This window comes from Pleurodeles waltl, chromosome 9 (assembly GCF_031143425.1).
Source record: "Pleurodeles waltl isolate 20211129_DDA chromosome 9, aPleWal1.hap1.20221129, whole genome shotgun sequence".
NCBI classification, from domain to species: Eukaryota; Metazoa; Chordata; class Amphibia; order Caudata; family Salamandridae; genus Pleurodeles; species Pleurodeles waltl.
In genome coordinates this window covers 958950950-958972408 of record NC_090448.1, presented here as the reverse complement: position 1 = coordinate 958972408, position 21459 = coordinate 958950950, and the positions used below count along the sequence as shown (strand labels likewise).

Below are 21459 nucleotides of genomic sequence, written 5' to 3'. Positions count from 1 at the left end.
TAGGGTCTCTCTCTTCGGTGGGTCCTCAGATTTGGCTTGCAAGATTCCAGCAAGATTCCAGCAAGACTCCGCTGCGACCTCCAGTTCGACTTCTGGACACTGGATCTGTGACTGGACCATTCAGGAACCAAGAACGCTGCAATGCATGAAGAAGACTCCTCTGCAACTTTGTTTCCATTGCTCCTGCCAGCTTTACAACATTTCCCCAGCTGTACATCCTCGGAAGACAGCAACCCTTCAGCCTGCACAAGAAAAATAGTTTATCTCCCTTGGAGGGAGAGAGTCACTCCGCTGCATCTGCAGGCACCTACTGCAACAACGACCTGCTGCGTGGATCTCTTCTCTGAGCTGTGTGGCTCCTTCATCACGGTTGGTGGTCTGGAGTAGTCCTCTTGGTGCTCTCTACCAGCTGCCCAACTTCGATGCCTTCCAACGCACGACAGTACCCCAGTGCACTGGATCTCTTGCAGCTGCCAAGGCTTGTTTACATCTCCTTCAAGGGAACTTCGGGCTACATGCAGCTCCAGCCCCCCAGCACTGCTTCCTGCGACGCACAGCCCTCTGCGTGGTTCTCCTGAAGCGTGGAACCCTTCTTATGTGTGCTGCATGGGCTCCTCCTGCAACTTCTGTGTCTCAATCCTGTAGGACTCCTGTGGGTGCTGCCTTCGCTACTGTGGGCTCTCTGTGTCGCTAAGGGTCCCCTGTGACTCCCCCTCCTGGGCCTTGCTGGTCCCAAGCAGCACCACTTTCCGCCAACCGTGATATTTGCCTTTGCCAAGGCTTGTTGGTGGAATTGCTGCACCGACACCAGACTGCAATTCTCTTTCCGGTGTGGGACATAGTTTGCACCCCTCAGAAACTCTTCTCCGGCACCAGGGCTGCAGTGCTGACCTTCTCATCAATGTCGACCAACTCCTGCAACTACCACTGGGTAGGTAGTAGCTCCTACTATTCCTGGACTCCACTGTGACTCTCGGACTTGGTCCCCTCTCTCCACAGGTCTTTCTCTCCAGGAATCCAGTCTTGTCTGGGTGTCTTCTTTTTCTCCCTTTTGGGTGGTTTCGGTAAATTCCAGTGATTTACTCCTGCTTTCCTGGTCGCTGGGGGTACTGTGGTACTGACATCTGTGGTTTTCTGGTACTCCCAGCTCCCCTCTACACATTCCACTTACCTAGGTGGGGGTCCTGTGTTCGCATTTTATTTTTTTAGTAGGTGGTTTTGGCTTCCCCTAGGGTTACTACTGTTCATTTGCAACTGCACTGTTTGTTATCCTTTTCTATGCCTATTACTGTTTACTAGTGTATATAATTTGTGTATTATCTATTTTTGAAGGTTGCCATTCTAGTATTTTCTGGTATTGTGTGACTGGACAACTGAGTGTTTTCTTTCAAGTGTGTAAGTGCTGTGTGACTACAGTGGTTTTGCATAAGCTTTCCATGTCTCCTAGATAAGCTTGGCTGCTTATCCACAGCTACCTGTAGAAAGCCTGGCTTCTAGACACTGGCTACACTTCACTAATAGGGGATGCCTGGACCTAGTAAAAGATGTAAATATCTTGCTAAGAGATTGGATCATAAGTTGAAATCACCATCAGCAACACATCTTGGGTAGACCTTTGAAGCGTCCAAGCACAAGCTGCGGTTCTAGAAGGCACACCAGAGGTTTCAGATTGACTTCAAGTCAAAGAGTGCTTTCTGATGTCAGTTCAAAGGCCTCAATCTGTTTCGGCTTCACCCCCAAGGGGATACTATCTGTTGTGTAAATTATTCGATTCCAAATCTAGGAACATGGTCTGAAGAGGACTTAGGCTGGTCATCTATTGTTTGCCTTTAATGGTGGCAGCTCCCCTGGCTATGTTCTCTCCTGTGAGAGAAGGAAGAATTGTATGTTACACATGTTTATCAGGTGGGAGCTTTCCTATATAAAGAGAATAGCCAAGAAGGAGACTGAGAGCCCTGAAAATAAGTGTGAGATTTTCCAAACAGGTTGCAAGAGCTTGGGACATAGTCAATGCCCAGACACATTTGTGAGTATTGTCGATCAGAACGCAATATGTGCATCATGTATTTCTGGCAGTGCTTAGAGTCCAAAGAACAAAGTAAAGTACATCAACATTTAAAAAAGAAAACCAGTGAATAAGGTTAAAATAATCCGCTGAATAGTGTCATAGGGAGCTGTGTACCCCAGCATCTGCAGATTGAGGGAGGACAGCAAGTCACCTAATCAGCTCTGCTGAATAATCAATTATGGGGATACGTCTGTCAGATCCACAACTGTTGCTGCAGCAGCACTAGAGGGATTATCGGCTATGCAAAAGCTCTAGATTCTGCCTGCATTTTTGCAATATATCAAGATGAATATATTCCAAAGGTAGAATCCATGTGGTTCAGCTAGTGCTCAAAATCTATTAACTCATAATGCGTAAAACATGACAAATGTGAATCTAGAACCAGTTCAATTTCATAACCGTTTCTATCATCACTGAAAACACAATTTTGACTGTGAAATGCACCAAGCTCATACCTTACATATTCTGGAAACAGGAATGCTGCTGAAGGTTCTCAGCATGTTTGCCTTCACACCAGGTGGTGGTTCAAAAACAAAAATACGACCAGCACGAAGCAAATTTACTGGCACCTAGGGAAAAAAAGAAATACTTCTACTTATGTATGCACTGAATTTTACAAGTACATGTAGGAAACAAAAATTCAGACTTACCTTAGGATTAATTTCCATGGTCAGGAAAAGTCTGAAACATGCATGAGGCTGCAAAGAATGCAATTTCTTTTCTAGCTGCATTAGCCATCCAGGAGCAAGGTGAACATTTTTGAGAACCACCCATCTAAAACACACAAATTTAAAATAAGTACGTTTACCAAGGTACAGTTTAGTTTATGAAGACACTTTATAGAACATACCGGCCAGATTTCACTGCAGTATTTATTGCTTTCTCAGCTTGATTAAATCCCTCAGAGGAACCTATAAGAAAGAAGATGTTTTAGCCCTCAGGCAAACAATTCTCCATTAAACAAATGAACAGTTTACATTGCACACTAGTTCTGCTAAACACTAGAAATAATTACCTATTGCAATTGATGTTATCTGAGTATTCTGTTCAGCTGCTAGATCTTCCACACGGCCACTGGCATCATACCCGGGCACAGAACACATCAGAACTGGTGTATTGGGTTTTACCTGCAACAAGATGATTTCAGGTAAATGAATCCCACAAAATAATGTTGTACATTAAATAAGAAAGCATTTCAAGTTAACATAGCGAGTATTTTGGATGAGCTTTTCCCTTTATTCAAAACTCAGCATTGAGTACCTTAAAGTCAAGCAGTCCTCAGCTTAGCCGCAGGACTTTGAAATCACAGTCATCCTTGGCTCAAAGAAACTGGGCACTAATTTTTATGAAACTCATCTGTAAGCTTAATTAATAAATTCACATGATCGCTGCAGAGTGTGCAGTGGACAGACAGAACTCTCTCCGAACACACTACCGTTATCTAGGAAGTAATGAATCATTGGGTTCAGTTTTTTTTTTTTTAAACTGGGATAACCTAAACTACATTTTAACTAGACAGCTACCTTCAATTTCAGTTTACATAAAATGCCATGTCCTTGTCAGACTAAAGAGAAAACACTTGGCCTCTATGATACTCTATGGCCTCACTGACACCTGTGCAGCACTACATGAAAAATCAGCTGTGTGCTTTCTAGAAATGATCTAAACCAATGAAATCTGAAGCATCTTGCGAACTTACCTCTGTGTCAACAATGTGCGCTAAGTCTAAGGGCTGATCTATAATTGACATGAAAGATTCTCCAAGAATGGTTGACACAAATGCATGAGCCATTGACAGCAGACGATCTGGACGGAAAGCCTGAATAAGAAGCAAGCGATGTACTGCTTGTCCAATTGGTGCTAAAAAAACAAAAAACAAAAAAAAAAGTTTTAATTCTGAAACAAAGTACAGACACCAATAAGAAGTATGTTTTTAATTTCTCATAATGAGAAAAAAGTTTAGCTATGAGCAACTGACAAATTTGGCCTTTTGAAAAAAGGCTCTCCAGAACCTGACAAAGCACATTTTCCCCATTTTCCAGATCAAGGAGATACATTTACAGAAAAAATATTCTAATTCAGTGTAAGAAGTTGGCTCTGTTTATACTATTTCAAAGTAATAAATAGTGTGCACAGAGTCCAAGGGTTCCCCTTAGAGGTTGATAATGGCAAAATTAGATACTTCTAATGCTCTATTTTGTGGTAGTGTGGTCGAGCAGTAGGCTTATCAGAGGGTTGTGTTAAGCATTTGTTGTACACACAGGCAATAAATGAGGAACACACGCTCAAAGACTTACTCCAAGCCATTAGGTTTTATACAGAAAAATATATTTTCTTAATTTATTTTAGAACTACAAGATTCAAGATTTTAGGTAAATACATAAAATGCAAGGTACTCCGCACAGGTAAGTTAGGAACTTTGAATTAGAGCAATAGCATACACATTTTTGGCAAAAATGGCAATAACCTGTTTTAAAAGTGGACACAGTGAAAAAATCAACAGTTCCTGGGGGAAGTAATGGTTAGTTTGTCAGGTAAGTAAGACACTTACAAGTCTAAGTTCCTGGGCATAGGCAGCCTGTCGTTGGGGGTTCAAGGCAACCCCAAAGTTACCACACCAGCAGCACAGGGCCGGTCAGGTGCAGAGGTCAAAGAGGAGCCAAAACACATAGGCCTATGAAGGACAGGGGTGTTCAGGTTCCAGTCTGCCAGCAGGTAAGTACCCGTGTCCTCGGAGGGCGGACCAGGGGTCTTTTGTAGAGCACTGGGGGGGGACACAAGTAGGCACAAAGAACACACCCTCAGCGGCACAGGGGCGGCCGGGTGCAGTGTGCAAAATAGGCGTTGGGTTTGTAATGGAAACCAATGGAGGGGCCCGGGGGTCACTGTAGCAGCACAGGCAGGGCACAGGGTGGCCAGCCACCGACTGGGCTAGCTAGAGGGTCGCCTGAGGGTCACTCCTGCACTGAGGTTGGGTTCCTTCTGGACCTGGGGGCTGCGGGTGCAGTGCTTAGTAGAGGCATCGGGTTCCTTGTTACAGGCAGTCACGGTCAGGGGGAGCCTCTGTATTCTCTCTGCATGCGTCGCTGTGGGAGTCCAGGGGGTCGTCTCGGGTTATTCATGGGGTCACCTTGGAGTCCTCCCTGTGGTGTTTGTTCTCTGGAGCTCGAGCCGAGGGAGTCTGGTGCAGAGGGTGGAGTCTCACGCTTCCGGTGGTAAGAGTGAGGTCTTTAAAAGTTGCAAGAAAGTTGTTGCTGTTGAACAGAGCCGCTATTCACAGGAGTTTCTTGGTCCTTTGTTTCAGGGCAAGCCTCTGAGGCTTCAGAGGTCGCTGGTCCCTGTCGAATGTGTCACTGTTGCAGTTTTCTTCGAATCAGGAGACAGGCCTGTAGGGCCGGGGCCAAAGCAGTTGTCGTCTCCGTCGTCTCTGCAGGGTTTTCAGGTCAGCAGTCCTTGTATCAGGTTGCAGGAATCTGATTTCCTGGGTTCTAGGGTGCCCCCTAAATACTACATTTAGGGGTGTGTTTAGGTCAGGAGGGCAGTAGCCAATGGCTACTGTCCTGGAGGGTGGCTACTCCTTGATCCTACTGGGGGAATTCTCCAATTTCAAGATGGAGGATTTCTAAAGGCAGGGGTCACCTCAGCTCAGGACACCCTAGGGGCTGTCCTAACTGGTGGGTGGTGACTCCTTGTTTTTATCATTATCTCCTCTAGCCTTGCCGCCAAAAGTGGGGGCAGTGGCCGGAGGGGCGGGCATCTCCACTAGCTGAGATGCCCTGGGGTGCTGTAACAAAAGGAATTTGCCCTTGAGGCTCACCGCCAGGTGTTTACAGTTCCTGCATGGTACAGGCTTTGTTCCTGGCCACAGAGTGACAAAGGCACTCTCCCCACGTGGCCAGCAACTCGTCTGGTTGTGGCAGGCTGGCAGAAACTGGTCAGCCTAGCACTAGGAGTCAGACTGGTATTCAGGGGGCCTCTCTAAGATGCCCTCTGGGTGCATTTTATAATGAATACCACAGTGGTATCAGTGTGCCTTTATTGTGCTGAGATGTTTGATACCAAACTTCCCAGATTTCAGTTTAGCCATTATAGAACTGTGGAGTTCGTGTCTGACCAACTCCCAGACCATATACTCTTTATGGCTACCCTGCACTCACAATGTCTAAGGTTTTTCTTAGACACTGTAGGGGCATAGTGCTCATGCACATATGCCCTAACCTGTGGTATAGTGCACCCTGCCTTAGGGCTGAAAGCCCTGCTAGAGGGATGACTTACCTATGCCACAGGCAGTGTGAGGGGAGTGCCATGTCGACTTAGTAATTTTCTCCCCACCAGCACACACAAGCAGTGAGGCAGTGTGCATGGGCTGAGTGAAGGGTCCCCCACGGTGGCATAATACATGATGCAGCCCTTAGAGACCTTCCCTGGCATCAGGGCCCTTGGTCCCAGGGGTACCATTTACAAGGGACTTGTCTGAATGCCAGGGCTGTGCCAATTGTGGAAGCAAAGGTACAGTTTAGGGAAAGAAAACTGGTGCTGGGCCTGGTTAGAAGGGTCCCAGCACACTTTCAATCATAAGTGGCATCAGCAAAAGGCAAAAGGTCAGGGGGTAACTATGCCAAGGAGGCATTTCCTTACATCAGGTAACTAGCACTTACTCGCAAATTCACAGCCCTCTTCAATCATACTAATAGACAGTCCCATGCCTGAAAACCCTGGGGAGACTATAATAGAGGTCTTGCAACATATACTTTACATACCTGTAAGAACAGCTTTAGAGTTTTAAGGCATTCTAGATTCACAAACGATGCATTAGCTTGGCAAATTATGTTTAGGTTTGAATACAAAATCCGAATGGCTTTAAGAAAAAGTTACTTGCCTTTGTAACAATCCTTCTGGTGGATACTCTATCTACTTGCAGATTCTTCACTTTTGAATATTCCTCTGGTGCCAGACTGGTGTGCAAACACCTGCAATAGCTATCCCGCACTGGTAGAGGCCGCATATTCATTTACAATGTCACGAATGGAATAGTGAAGATGTAATCTGGGCCATGCAGCACCAGGCCGAGCGCCCTAACACCAGTTAAACTCGGTTTTTTTGCTGCAAGTTCCCATGCATTGCCAAGAAGATTGACAGTCAAACAGTGGTGCAATAGAATACTAACCTGGCATTTTGTTAGCAAAGGCATCAAGGTTTTCAAGAATGAGAAGAGAGCAGCACTGGTGAGGGATCTGCGGATAAAGGGTAGCCACTTGAAGGAAAATGTCACTTACCCAGTGTACATCTGTTCGTGGCATTAGTCGCTGCAGATTCACATGCTGTGCATAGTCCGCCGTCTGGTGTTGGGTCGGAGTGTTACAAGTTGTTTTTCTTCGAAGAAGTCTTTTCGAGTCACGAGACCGAGGGACTCCTCCCACTTCGGTTCCATTGCGCATGGGCGTCGACTCCATCTTAGATTGTTTCCCCCACAGAGGGTGAGGTAGGAGTTGTGTATGCTAATAATAGTGCCCATGCAATGGAATAAATACGTATGTATAAAATTAAGGTTTAATGTAATATATTTACAAATGTACAAATGATCAAGATCTACTTCTAAACGGCTACAGGCTCCCGGGGAGGAGGGTGGGCGCATGTGAATCTGCAGCGGCTAATGCCACGAACAGATGTACACTGGGTAAGTGACATTTTCCGTTGGGTGGCATGTGTAGCTGCAGATACACATGCTGTGCATAGACTAGTAAGCAGTTATCTCCCCAAAAGCGGTGGTTCAGCCTGTAGGAGTGGAAGTAGTTTGAAATAAAGTTCTTAGTACGGCTTGACCTACTGTGGCCTGTTGTGCAGATAACACATCTACACAGTAGTGTTTAGTAAATGTATGAGGCGTAGACCATGTTGCTGCCTTACATATTTCGGTCATTGGAATATTTCCTAGAAAGGCCATAGTAGCACCTTTCTTTCTGGTTGAGTGTACCTTTGGTGTAATAGGCAGTTCTCTCTTTGCTTTAAGATAGCAGGTTTGGATGCACTTTACTATCCATCTGGCGATACCTTGTTTTGAAATTGGATTTCCTGTATGAGGTTTTTGGAAGGCAATAAATAGTTGTTTTGTCTTCCTAATTTATTTTGTCCTGTCAATGTAGTACATTAGCGCTCTTGATGTCTACTGTATGTAGTGCTCTTTCAGCTATTGAATCTGGCTGTGGGAAGAACACTGGTAATTCCACTGTTTGGTTTAAGTGGAACGGTGAGATAACCTTTGGTAAGAATTTTGGATTTGTTCTTAGAACAACCTTATTTTTGTGTATTTGAATAAATGGTTCTTGTATGGTAAACGCCTGTATTTCACTTACTCTTCTTAGAGATGTGATGGCAATGAGAAATGCAACTTTCCACGTTAAGTATTGCATTTCACAAGAATGCATGGGTTCGAAAGGTGGACCCATGAGCCTTGTTAAGACAATGTTGAGGTTCCATGAAGGAACAGGTGGTGTCATTGGTGGTATAATTCTCTTTAGGCCCTCCATAAACGCTTTAATGACAGGTATTCTAAATAGGGAAGTTGAATGAGTAATCTGCAGGTAAGCAGATATTGCTGCGAGATGTATTTTTATGGAAGAGAAAGCTAGATTTGATTTTTGTAAATGTAGTAAATATCCTACTACATCTTTTGGAGATGCATGCAATGGTTGGACTTGATTATTATGGCAGTAACAAACAAATCTTTTCCATTTACTTGCATAGCAGTGTCTAGTGGATGGTCTTCTAGCTTGTTTTATGACCTCCATACACTCTTGTGTGAGGTTTAAGTGTCCAAATTCTAGGATTTCAGGAGCCAAATTGCTAGATTCAGCGAAGCTGGGTTTGGATGCCTGATCTGTTGTTTGTGTTGTGTTAACAGATCTGGCCTGTTGGGTAGTTTGACATGAGGTACTACTGACAGGTCTAGTAGTGTGGTATACCAAGGTTGTCTTGCCCATGTTGGTGCTATTAGTATGAGTTTGAGTTTGTTTTGACTCAATCTGTTTACTAGATATGGAAGGAGAGGGAGAGGGGGGAAAAGCATACGCAAATATCCCTGACCAATTCATCCATAGAGCATTGCCTTGAGATTGCCGGTGTGGGTACCTGGATGCGAAGTTTTGGCATTTTGCGTTTTCTTTTGTTGCAAATAGATCTATTTGAGGTGTTCCCCAAATTTTGAAGTAAGTGTTTAGGATTTGGGGGTGAATTTCCCATTCGTGGACCTGTTGGTGATCCCGAGAGAGATTGTCTGCTAGCTGGTTCTGGATCCCTGGAATAAACTGTGCTATTAGGCGAATGTGGTTGTGAATTGCCCAATGCCATATTTTTTGTGTGAGGAGACAACTGTGTCGAGTGTGTTCCCCCCTGTTTGTTTAAATAATACATTGTTGTCATGTTGTCTGTTTTGACAAGAATGTATTTGTGGGTTATCATTGGTTGGAATGCTTTCAGCGCTAGAAAACTGCTAACAATTCTAGGTGATTTATATGAAACTTTCTTTGATGTACGTCCCATTGTCCTTGGATGCTGTGTTGATTGAGGTGTGCTCCCCACCCTGTCATGGAAGCATCTGTGGTTATCACGTATTGTGGCACTGGGTCTTGGAAAGGCCGCCCTTTGTTTAAATTTGTACTGTTCCACCATAGAAGCGAGATGTATGTTTGGCGCTCTATCAACACCAGATCTAGAAGTTGACCCTGTGCATGTGACCATTGTGATGCTAGGCACTGTTGCAAGGGCCGCATGTGCAATCTTGCGTTTGGGACAATGGCTATGCATGAGGACATCATGCCTAGGAGTTTTAATACCATCTTTGCGTGTATCTTTTGTGTTGGATACATAGCTTGTATCACCTTGTGAAAATGTTGAACCCTTTGTGGACTTGGAATGGCTATCCCTTTTGTTGTGTTGATTGTCGCTCCTAAGTATTGCTGTGTTTGACACGGCAAAAGGTGTGACTTTGCATAGTTGATGGAGAAACCCAGTTTGTAAAGGGTTTGTATAACATAATCTGTGTGGTGTGAACACTTTGTTAGCGAGTTGGTCTTGATTAACCAATCGTCTAAGTACGGGAACACGTGTATTTGCTGCCTCCTGATATGTGCAGCTACTACTGCTAGACATTTTGTAAAGACTCTTGGTGCTGTTGTTATTCCGAATGGCAACACTTTGAATTGGTAATGTATTCCTTTGAATACGAACCTTAGGTATTTCCTGTGCGAGGGATGTATCGGTATATGGAAATACGCGTCTTTTAGATCTAACGTTGTCATGTAGTCTTGCTGTTTCAGTAGTGGTATTACGTCTTGTAACGTGACCATGTGAAAGTGGTCTGATTTGATGTAGGTGTTTAGTGTTCTGAGATCTAATATTGGTCTCAGACTTTTGTCCTTTTTCGGTATTAGAAAGTACAGTGAGTAAACTCCTGTGTTCTTTTGTGTTTTTGGTACTAATTCTATTGCGTCTTTTTGCAGTAATGCTTGAACTTCTAGTCCTAGAAGGTCTATATGCTGTTTTGACATATTGTGTTTTCGGTGGGACGTTTGGAGGAAGTTGGAGAAATTCTATGCAATAACCATGTTGGATAATTGCTAAGACCCAAGTGTCTGTTGTTATTTCCTCCCATGATTTGTGGAACTGGCTTAGTCTTTCCCCCACTGGTGTTGTGTGAAGGGGTTGTGTGACCTGTGAGTCACTCTTTATTTTGAGGGGTTTTGGGACCTTGAAATTTTCCCCGGTTTCTTGGGAATTGGCCCCCTCTGTATTGGCCTCGAAAGCCACCCCTTTGATATTGTCCCTGGTAGGTAGGTGGTCTTGTTTGTGAGGTGCTGGCTTCTGTGGCTTGACCTCGAAACCCTCCTCTGAAAGTTGTTTTGCGAAATGTGCCAAATGTGCCAAATGTGCCTCTGCCCTGCGGGGAATAGAGTGCACCCATGGCTTTGGCTGTGTCAGTGTCCTTTTTTAATTTTTCAATTGCAGTGTCCACTTCTGGGCCAAACAATTGCTGTTCATTGAACGGCATATTGAGCACTGCCTGTTGTATCTCAGGTTTGAAGCCAGATGTGCGCAGCCATGCGTGCCTCCTTATTGTCACAGCAGTATTTATTGTTCTTGCAGCTGTATCTGCTGCATCCATAGAAGAACGTATTTGGTTGTTGGAGATATTTTGCCCCTCTTCAACCACTTGTTTCGCTCGTTTCTGGAATTCTTTTGGGAGGTGCTCGATGAGATGCTGCATCTCGTCCCAATGGGCCCTGTCGTATCGCGCTAGGAGTGCTTGCGAGTTGGCGATGCGCCACTGATTTGCAGCTTGTGCTGCAACCCTTTTCCCAGCTGCATCAAACTTGCGGCTCTCCTTGTCCGGAGGTGGTGCGTCGCCTGATGTATGCGAGTTGGCTCTTTTACGAGCTGCTCCTAGGACTACTGAATCTGGTGTCAGTTGTGTTGTAATAAAAGCAGGGTCTGTGGGCGGTGCCTTGTATTTTTTCTCCACCCTTGGAGTTATTGCTCTGCTTTTAACAGGCTCCTTGAAAATCTGTTTAGCGTGCTTTAGCATTCCCGGGACCATGGGAAGGCTTTGATAATGGCTGTGGGTGGAGGACAGGGTGTTAAAGAGGAAGTCATCCTCAATAGGCTCCGAATGTAGAGATACATTATGAAATTCGGCTGCCCTAGCTACCACCTGTGCATATGCTGTACTGTCCTCAGGTGGTGAGGGTTTAGTTGGGTACGACTCTGGACTATTGTCCGATACTGGAGCATCATAGAGGTCCCATGCTTCCTGATCATCCTGGCTCATGGTGGTATGAGCTGGTGATTGTGGTGGAGTCTGTGCCGGTGATACATGAATTGACTGTGGTGGAGAGGGTGGTGGAGTTACCCTCTTTACCACCTTTGCTTGTGGTGGCTTGTCTTGTTGCTGGAAGTCAAGTTTCCTTTTCCTTCTGATTGGGGGAAGAGTGCTGATTTTTCCTGTACCCCTTTGGATAAAGATCCGCTTTTGAGTGTGATCTACCTCTGTAGTTTGTAATTCCTCCTCAAATCTGTGTCTTTTTAGTTGGGAGGACAGTGATTGTTCCTCTGAGTAGGAACTGGTTTTTGGTTCGGTTGCCGGGTGTTTTGGCACCGAAACCATGTCTTTAGTTGTTTTCGGCTCCGACGAGATCTTTCTCTTTTTCGGTGTCTTGGCCTCTCGGTGCCGAGCAGCTTCGGTGCCGCTGTCTCTGTGCCGAGCAGCTTCGGTGCCGAGCAGCTTCGGTGCCGAGCAGCTTCGGTGCCACTGTCTCGGTGTCGAGCCTTTTCTGCACCACTCTCTCGGTCCCAAGAGTGTTGCGTGCCTGTGTCTCGACCTGAGTCGGACGACTTCGGCACCAGCTCGCCCTTTTTCGGTGCCGATGGACGGTCACCTACTTTATGGGTTATGCCATGGCCTGTTGGCAGTGGCGTCCCCTGGGCTTTGTCTGTTTTGTCGTGTGATCTTTCTTTCGACGTCTTACTCACGGTTGGTTGCTCGTCGACGTCGAATTCTTCGGAATCCGATTCGCGGATGGAGAAAGTTTCTTCTTCTTCCTCCTCCTCCTCCTCGAACCCTTGTTGTCCTGTCGGCGTGGAAGCCATCTGCAACCTCCTGGCTCTTCGGTCCCTGAGAGTTTTTTTCGACCGAAACGCGCGACAGGCCTCACACGACTCTTCCTTGTGCTCGGGGGACAGGCACAAGTTACGACCAAATGTTGGTCTGTATAAGGATATTTACTGTGGCATTTAGGACAGAATCGGAACGGGGTCCGTTCCATCAGTCTCGATGTTGCACGCGGTCGGGCCGACCAGGCCCCGACGGGGGATCGAAAATACCCCGAAGGGCTACCGGAGCTCTTTAAGGCTCGGTGTCGATTTGCCCTAACTATCCCGATACCGAACGAAACAATACCAACAAATTTTCCGTTGATTCTGACTAACTTTCCGACCCGAAACACGGAGCGAAAAGGAACATGTCCGAACCCGATGGCGGAAAAAAAACAATCTAAGATGGAGTCGACGCCCATGCGCAATGGAACCGAAGTGGGAGGAGTCCCTCAGTCTCGTGACTCGAAAAGACTTCTTCGAAGAAAAACAACTTGTAACACTCCGACCCAACACCAGACGGCGGACTATGCACAGCATGTGTATCTGCAGCTACACATGCCACCGATCAGATTGTTACTGAGGATAATTATCTTCTTTTGATGGACACTTCTACTTGCAGATACCTTACCTTTGAGTAGTCTCCCAAGTAGTACTCTCCTTTGGTGGTGGGACTACAGAACTAAACCAGACAGTTATGAAGGACAGGCCATGTAAAGTGCCAGTCTCTCCTCACTTCCAAAACCAATCAATAGTATTTGGCAAAATATGGAGGAAAAAAAAAGCAGGTAGCTGCACTGCAGATATCAGCCTGTGTTGAAGTACAGGTTTTTGCCCAGGTGGAATGCGCCCAGATTCATCCACGTGGGTCCTTCTTGGCTACAGCATTCCAGATCTTGATGCATAAACTGATACTTCTCAATTGCCTTTCCATATTGTTTTCTTTTTTTTCTTTATACAGCTAGTGTAGCTGATGAAGAGATGGTATAGGGAAATACTTTCATGCAGTCGCCGCAGAAACTCACTGCCCGCTTCAGGTCAAGCCTGTGAAGTCTCTTCTATCTTAGTGGAATGGAAAAGAAGGAGAAAAGAGATGGTGGGCTGACTGATGACTTGGTGAGCCGAGGTGATGGCAACCAGGAAAACTGCTTTTTAACATCAAAAGTTGCAACTCACAACTGTGCACAGACTCAAACAAAAATCCCCACTAGAAAGGTCACTAACAAATTAAGGTCTCCAACTAATGCATTCTAAGAGAAATTGGTTGAAGTATGCTTATCAAACCTTTCAGAAACAACGGAGACAAAGAACGAGTTACTTCCCTTCGGTAATGCCTTATCTGGTAGAGACATAATCTAGTTGCACATTCCTTAGCTTTGAATTTCCCCTAGGCGTCACACTGGATCTGGAGAGTTTTCATGAGCAGTACCCCCTGCGTGCCATTGATCAGCTACGTGTCCATTGTTGGTGTTGTCCGCACCAGACAGGACATTGCGGTTCCTATATAGGCACCACTCTGGGGTACCGACAACACTTTCTTTTAACGACTTTCCATTCCAGAAGCGCAGAACCATAAAGAACACAGACTACTGGTGCGTCAAAACTAAGGCCCTGAAAGGGGAGTCCCTACCCCTAAAATACAGTTTGCAGAAAGGGGAGGATCGGTAAGGAATCTGCAACTAGATATCGTCTCTACCAGATAAGGCATCCCCGAAGGTAAGTAACTTGTCAGTCTGATAGAGACTTCTACTTCCAGATTTCTTACCTTTGAATAGATACCCAAGCAATGCCATTCCCAGAAGTGGGTCTGCTAACCAAGATTTTACCAGAAAGTCCTGCAGGACCAAACGATCTAAGTACCTATCCCTACTGACCTGACTGTCCAGGCAGTAGTGTTTGCTAAATGTGTGCAGAGAATCCCACGTGGCTGCCGGATGTCCAGGACTAGAAATCCATGTGCTCACGCAGTGGTCGCAGCTGTAGCTTGGGTAGAATGAACATGACCATGCAAACCTTCAGGTGGTTGCTTTTTGGCCAATGCATAGCAGACCTTAATTTGGAGTACAACCCATATAGAGATGGTCCTCTTCTGCACTGCCTGACCTTTCTTTGCATCCACATAACCAACAAAGAGAACCATCTACTCAGGAACTCTTTTGTACGATCAAGGTGGAACTCCAATGCCCTTTGGGTCCGGGTGGGGATACATAAGAAGTGGGCAAGGGGAAGGATTGCCCTACATGAAAGGGTGTAACCACTTTAGGCAGAAAAGAGGCCCTAGTACAAAGGACCACTTTGTCAGGATAGATGGAAACGTAGGGCGGCTTGGATGGCAATGCCTGCAGCTCACTCACCCTGCTGGCAGATGTAATGGCCACAAGGCTGTTTTTAAAGTTAGAAGCCTGAGAGGGCAATTGTGAAGAGGCTCAAAAGGAGCGCAATCAGTAATGTCTTAATCAAATTGAAATCCCATTGGGGCATAATGAATGGTGATGGAGGAAACATACCTTTAATCTCTTGGGTGCAGGTGTGTACACCATCCTTGTGTCCACTCCCTTTGGGGGTGGGAGGGGCACATTCCTATTCCTCTAGGTCCCTGTCGTTCAAACCAAGTTGGAGGATTCTGCAGGGGGGGGGGGGGGGGGGGTCACCTCAGCTCTGGACACCCTATGGGTGGTCCTGGCTTTGAGGTGGGTGAGGGGTTGGAATGGGGTCGTCAACTCCTCCTTGTTTTCCCTTATTTTCCCCTCCGGACTTGCTGCCAAAAGTGGGGCGGGAATCTCCACTAGCTGGAGTGCCCTGGGGCACTGTAATCCGAGGCTTGAGCCTTTGAGGCTCATTACCAGGTGTTACAGTTCCTGCAAGGGGAGATGTGGCGCACCTACACCCAGGTCATGCTTTGTTTCTGACCACAGAGTGCACAAAGGCACTCGCCCCATGTGGTAAGAAACTCGTCTGAAAGAGGCAGGCTGGCACAGACCCATCAGTCCTACACTAGCAGTTGGGCTAACATACAGGGGGCATCTCCAAGATGCCCTCTGTGTTAATTGTTCAATATATCCCACACTGGCATCAGTGTGGGTGTATTGTGCTGAGAAGTTTGATACCAAACTTCCCAGTATTCAGTGAAGCCATTATGGTGCTGTGGAGTTGTTGTCTGACAAACTCCCAGACCATATACCCAGTATGGCTACCCTGCACTTACAATGTCTAAGAATGGACTCAGACACTGTAGGGGCATATTGCTCATGCAGCTGTGGTATAGTGCACCCTGACGTAGGGCTGTAAGGCCTACTAGAGGGCTGACTTACCTATGCCACAGGCAGTGGATTGTGGGCATGGCACTCAGAGGGGTGTCATGTCAACTGTCTTTCTTCCCACTGGCACACACCAGCTGCAAGGCAGTGTGTATGTGCTGAGTGAGGGGTCCAACGAATGGCATAATACATGCTGCAGGCCTTAGAGTCTTTCCCTGGCCACAGTGCTCTTGGTACAAGGTGTACATTCTACAAGGGACTTAATTGTGTGCCAGGGCTGTGCCAATTATGGGTACAAAGATACAGTTTTAGGGAAAGAACACTGGTGCTGGGGGCCTGGTTGGCAGGGTCCCGGCACACTTTCAAAGTTGCCGTCAACACTAGGTAAGAGAAGAGGGGGAGGGCGAAGGAGAGGGGTGTAACCATGCCAACAGTGGCACTTTCTTACACCACCCTGATTGAAGATGCTTTCCTGAGGGGCGGTTGTCGTAGAAGTGCAGCTGTGGTGTTTAGGCGATGCAGGACGTACTCATGAGTCATCCACGAGCTGTCCCACGCTGGTTGTCAAGATGCAGGGGGTCAGCAGGACCACCAACAAGCCTTGACAAATGCAAGAAAGCGTTGTACAAATTGTTGCCGGATTTGGGGACCAGCAAGGTCCAAGGGACCCCACCTTTGTAGGTTAAGTCATGGCAAGGGAAGTCCAGCAGGAGTTCCAGTGTCCAGATTGCATAAGTGTCTTGCAGAAGAGTTTTGCACGCGAATCTTGTAGAAATACTTTTGCAGGCCAATTCTGTAAACAAATCTACAGTCCCACCCTCAGAGGAACCCTTAAATAACACAGGTAGGGGATTGGACAGCTTCTGCAGTGACACCTATCAGGGATCAGAGATGCTAATTTAGTGGACTGACCAGTCATATGCTCCCAGGGGCCTCTGCTCAACGTATTTCCAAGATGGGAGAATCAAGTGACCACCTGGCAGGGCTCTGGGCACCTCCCAGGAGGAGGAGCGGGTAAGGGCGGTGGTCACTCCTCTTTCCTTTGTGTGGATTTGCACAAAAGCCGGGGGCTCCTAAACTAGAGTAAACCTGTTTATACAAGTAGGGCACCAAATGTGCCCTTCAAAGCAGTCTGGTGGTGCTCAGGAGCATCCCCACCCTAGACCACAGACACCTATTTCTAAAGGAGAGGTGGTAACATGTCTCCTCTACAGGAATTTCTTTGTTTTGCCTTCCCCTGCTTGAGTTTGGCTCCTCAGCAGAAGGGCAGAACAGTGTCAGGGGACGCGCAGCACTAGCTTGCATGCAGACCCTGCAAGGCTGTACAGGTAGACATGGGGGGGGGGATCCTTTACAGAACACCCACAGTACATGGTATCGTGCAACTAACACTGGAATTGGAGTAGTTGCACGATTCCAACATGTTTGACATCAAACATGACTAGGTTTGGTAAAGCCATTATATAGTGATGACCAATGTCCACTACATACCTTAAAATGGCTTCCCTGCCCATACGATGCCCAGAAAGTGGGGGCTAGGGGTTTTGGGGTACCTCTGCTCATGCAGGAGTACCCTTACACGTCGAACCATGCTCTCTGCTCTTGGGCTGACGCGCCTACTTTAGGGGTAACAGGATCAGAGCGCAGTGACCAAGATATGAAGTAAACGTTATATCCCTGGTGAATGGTGCATGCACCATTTGACAGAGGCTGCAATGGCCGGTTTGTAGAGACAATTTGCATAGGCTCCCATGGGTTGCATAATGCAGCCCATAGGGGACCCCTGGTGTTCCAATATCCTGGGCGCCAAAGTACCATATACTAGGGACTTACAGGGGTACACCAGTAAGCCCATTGTGGGATATAAAACTTGCTTAATGTAGAAAAATGGCTCCTTGTTGCAGTTACCCCCCCACACAATTTTGCCAGGCCCCAACACCAGTGTTCTTTCACTAAAAAGGTACCATTGTTTCAACAATTGGCACACCCCTGGCACACAGATAAGTCCCTTGTAAAAGGTACCAGTGGTACCAAGGGCCCTGTGACCAGGGAAGGTCCCTAAGGGCTGCAGCATCTGTTGTGCCACCCTAAGGGACCCTCACCTAACACATACACACTGCCATGGCAGATCGTGTGTGTTGGTGGGGCGAAAAAGGCAAAGTCGACATGGCATCACCCCTCAGGATACCATGCACACAAAATACTGCCTGTGGCATAGGAAAGTCACCCCTCTAGCAGGCCTTAAAGCCCTAAAGCAGCGTGCACTATACCACAGGTGAGGGCATAGCTGCATGAGCAATATGCCCCTACAGTGTCTAAGTCCATTCTTAGAAATTGTAAGTGCAGTGTGGCCATATTAAGTATATGGTCTGGGAGTTTGTCAAACACAAACTCCACAGTTCCATAATGGCTACACTGAATACTGGGAAGTTTGGTATCAAACTCCAAAGAATAATAAACCCACACTGATGCAAGTGCTGGATTTATTAAACAATGCACACAGAGGTCATCTTAGAGATGCCCCCTGTATTTTACCCAATCCTTCAGTGCAAGACTGACTGGTATGTGCCAGTCTGCCACTAAGAGACTAGTTTCTGACCCCCTGGGGTGAAATCCATTGTGCTCTCTGAGGCCAGAAACAAAGCCTGCACTGGGTGGAGGTGCTTCACACCTCCCCTCTGAGAACTATAACACCTAGCAGTGAGCCTCAAAGGCTCAGGCTTCGTGTTACAATGCCTCAGGGCAATCCACTAGTGGGGATGCCCGCCCCCCCTGACACAGCTCCAACTTTTGGAGTCAAGTCCGGAGGAGACAGAGAAAAACAAGGAGTCACCAACCTCCAGCCAGAACAGCCCCTAAGGTGTCCTGTGCTGAGGTGACCCCTGCCTTAGGAAATCCTCCATCTTGCTTTGGAGGATTCACCCCAATAGGATTAAGGATGTTCCCCCACTCCCCACAGCGAGGAGGCACAAAGAGGGTGTAGCCACCCTCAAGGACAGTAGCCATTGGCTACTTCCCCCAGACCTAAACACACTCCTAAATTGAGTGTTTAGGGGCGACCCTTTACCCAGGAAACCAGATTCCTGCAACCTACAACAAGGACTGCTGGCCTGAAAGCCCCGCAGAACGTCAGAGACGACAACTGACTTGGCCCCAGCCCTACCGGCCTGTCTCCAGTCTTAAAGAACCTGTACAGCAGCGCATCCAGCGGGACCAGCGACCTCTGAAGACTGACCTGCACCTAAAGGGCCAAGAAGCTCCCGAGGACAGCGGCTCTGTCCAAATCAACAACCAAGAAACCATCTTTAAAGAAGACTTCAGCCTCACTCTGGAAGCGCGAGTCTTCACACACTGCACCCGACGCCCTCCGGCCCGAGTCCAGAGAACCAACACGCAGAGAGGACCACCAGGCGACTCCAACGACGTGGACACCCTGAGTCAACCTCCCTGCACCCCCACAGCGACGCCTGCAGAGAGGATCCAGAGGCTCCCCCTGACTGCGACTGCCCGGTAGCAAAGGAACTCGACACCTGGACAAAGCACTGCACCCGCAGACCGCAGGACCGAGAGGAACCAAACACTGGTGCAGGAGTGACCAGCAGATGGCCCTCATCCTAGCCCAGTTGGTGGCTGGCCCAAAAAGTGCCCCCCCCCCCCAATCTGCTCCCCGATGACACAGGTACCTACCCGCTAGCAGACTGGAACCAGAGCATCCCTGTTTTTCACAGGTGCCTATGTTATTTGGGCCCTACTCTGACCTCTGCACCTGACCGGCCCCGTTTTGCTGGTGCTGGGTGTTGACTTGAACCCCCAACGGTGGGCTGCCTATGCCCAGGAGACTGAACTTGTAAGTGCTTTACTTACCTGAGAAAATAACCAATACTTACCTCCCCCAGGAACTGTTGATTTTTGCACTGTGTCCACTTTTAAAATAGCTTATTGACATTTTTGCCAAAACTGTGTATACTAATGTTTTAATTCAAGGTTCCATACTTACCTGTGTGAAGTACCTTACAATTTATGTACTTACCTAAATTCTGAATCTTGTGGTTCTAAAATAAAGAAAATACAATTTTTCTATATGAAAACATATTGGCCTGGAGTTAAGTCTTTGAGTGTGTTTTCTCCTTTATTGGCTGTGTGTGTAAAACAAATGCTTAACACTACCCTCTGATAAGCCTACTGCTCGACCACACTACCACAAAATAGAGCATTAGTATTATCTAATGTTTCCACTATCAACCTCTAAGGGAAACTCTTTCTGTGTACACAATCTCTCACTTTGAGATAGTATATACAGAGCCAACGTCCTACACTTACCAACAAAATCTAGGGGAAAGACCACCGACACTGAAGTCCTGGTTAGCAGGACCCCAGTGTACTACAGTCAACACTGACAGCAGGCAAAAAGTGGGGGTAACTATACCAGAAAGACCCGACTGTCCAACATAACCCCCTCTCAAATGAAAGATGGTAAAACTAATCTTGCCCAGTTGAGTCTTCAATTTCTAAGGGGAAATATCTGGAAAGTCCATCTGTGCTGGCATGGTTACACACAGGTCTATGTTTCACTGAAAAGTCCATCCTCTGAAGGGAAATGGACCACCTCAAAAGTTTTGGATTCTCACCATTCATCTGTTTAGGCCAGAAGAGGGGCTTGTGGTCTGTCTGAACAATGAAATGAGCGCCAAACAGGTATGGCCTTAAATTCTTCAGGGCCCAGACCACAGCAAAGGCCTCCCTCCCTATAGCTGACCAACGTTGCTCTCTGGGGTCAACCTCCTGCTAATAAAAGCTACTGGTTTATTCTGGCCCTCTGCATTAAGATGGGATAGTACTGCTCCTATTCCCATTTCTGAAGCATCTGTCTGAACAATTAATTGTTTTGAGAAGTTAGGGATTTTTAGAATTGGAGCTAAGCACAGGGCCTTCGGGGCATCAAAGGCATCTTGACAGCTATGTCCAGTTTAACTTTTTAGGCTTTTTCTCAGAGGTAAGATCTTCAGGGGTGCCACTATGGACCCATACCCCTTACAAATGTCCTGTAATACCTAGTCAGGCCCAGAAAAGCTTAGACATGAGTGAGTAGTGGGAGCAACCCAATTCACAATGGCTCAAGACCGAATTCCTCCCTGGAGGGTCCCCTGCCCCCAAAACCTCTGCTGCGTCAGACATAAGCTCCTCTGGGGCAGCTTCCTCACAAGGGGCAAGGTCATCTCCCTGAGGAGACAGTTTACCTTTCCTACCTCTCTTCTTAGGAGCTGTCTGGGCCTTCGTTCCAGGCTCCAATACTCATTTGTTAACCCTGCTTCTAGACCTGTGCTCTAGTTGCCACAAACACACTCTCAGGGATGCTCAGCATTGCTGCATAGGGCTGGACCTTCCACTCTCCAATTCATTCCCATAAGACACTCTACAGGAATAGATGAAGATACTACAACTTTTTAGGGCCAGTACCCCCCTCCAACCGAAATGAACCACTGCCACGGG

The 21459-nt window shown here is 46.9% G+C and overlaps 1 protein-coding gene across 2 annotated transcripts in view; it reads right to left on the bottom strand.

The window, feature by feature from the left end:
* Positions 1 to 21459, bottom strand: part of DYNC1H1 (dynein cytoplasmic 1 heavy chain 1) — a 916572-nt gene that overhangs the window by 173371 nt on the left and 721742 nt on the right. For both annotated transcript variants that reach the window (XM_069208347.1, XM_069208346.1), the window contains exons 65-69: positions 3768 to 3928; positions 3084 to 3195; positions 2919 to 2979; positions 2719 to 2842; positions 2524 to 2637 (exon numbers count right to left, since the gene is read on the bottom strand). In XM_069208347.1, coding sequence (XP_069064448.1) covers positions 2524 to 2637; positions 2719 to 2842; positions 2919 to 2979; positions 3084 to 3195; positions 3768 to 3928 — 572 coding nt within the window. The remainder of the gene's footprint in view (positions 1 to 2523; positions 2638 to 2718; positions 2843 to 2918; positions 2980 to 3083; positions 3196 to 3767; positions 3929 to 21459) is intronic.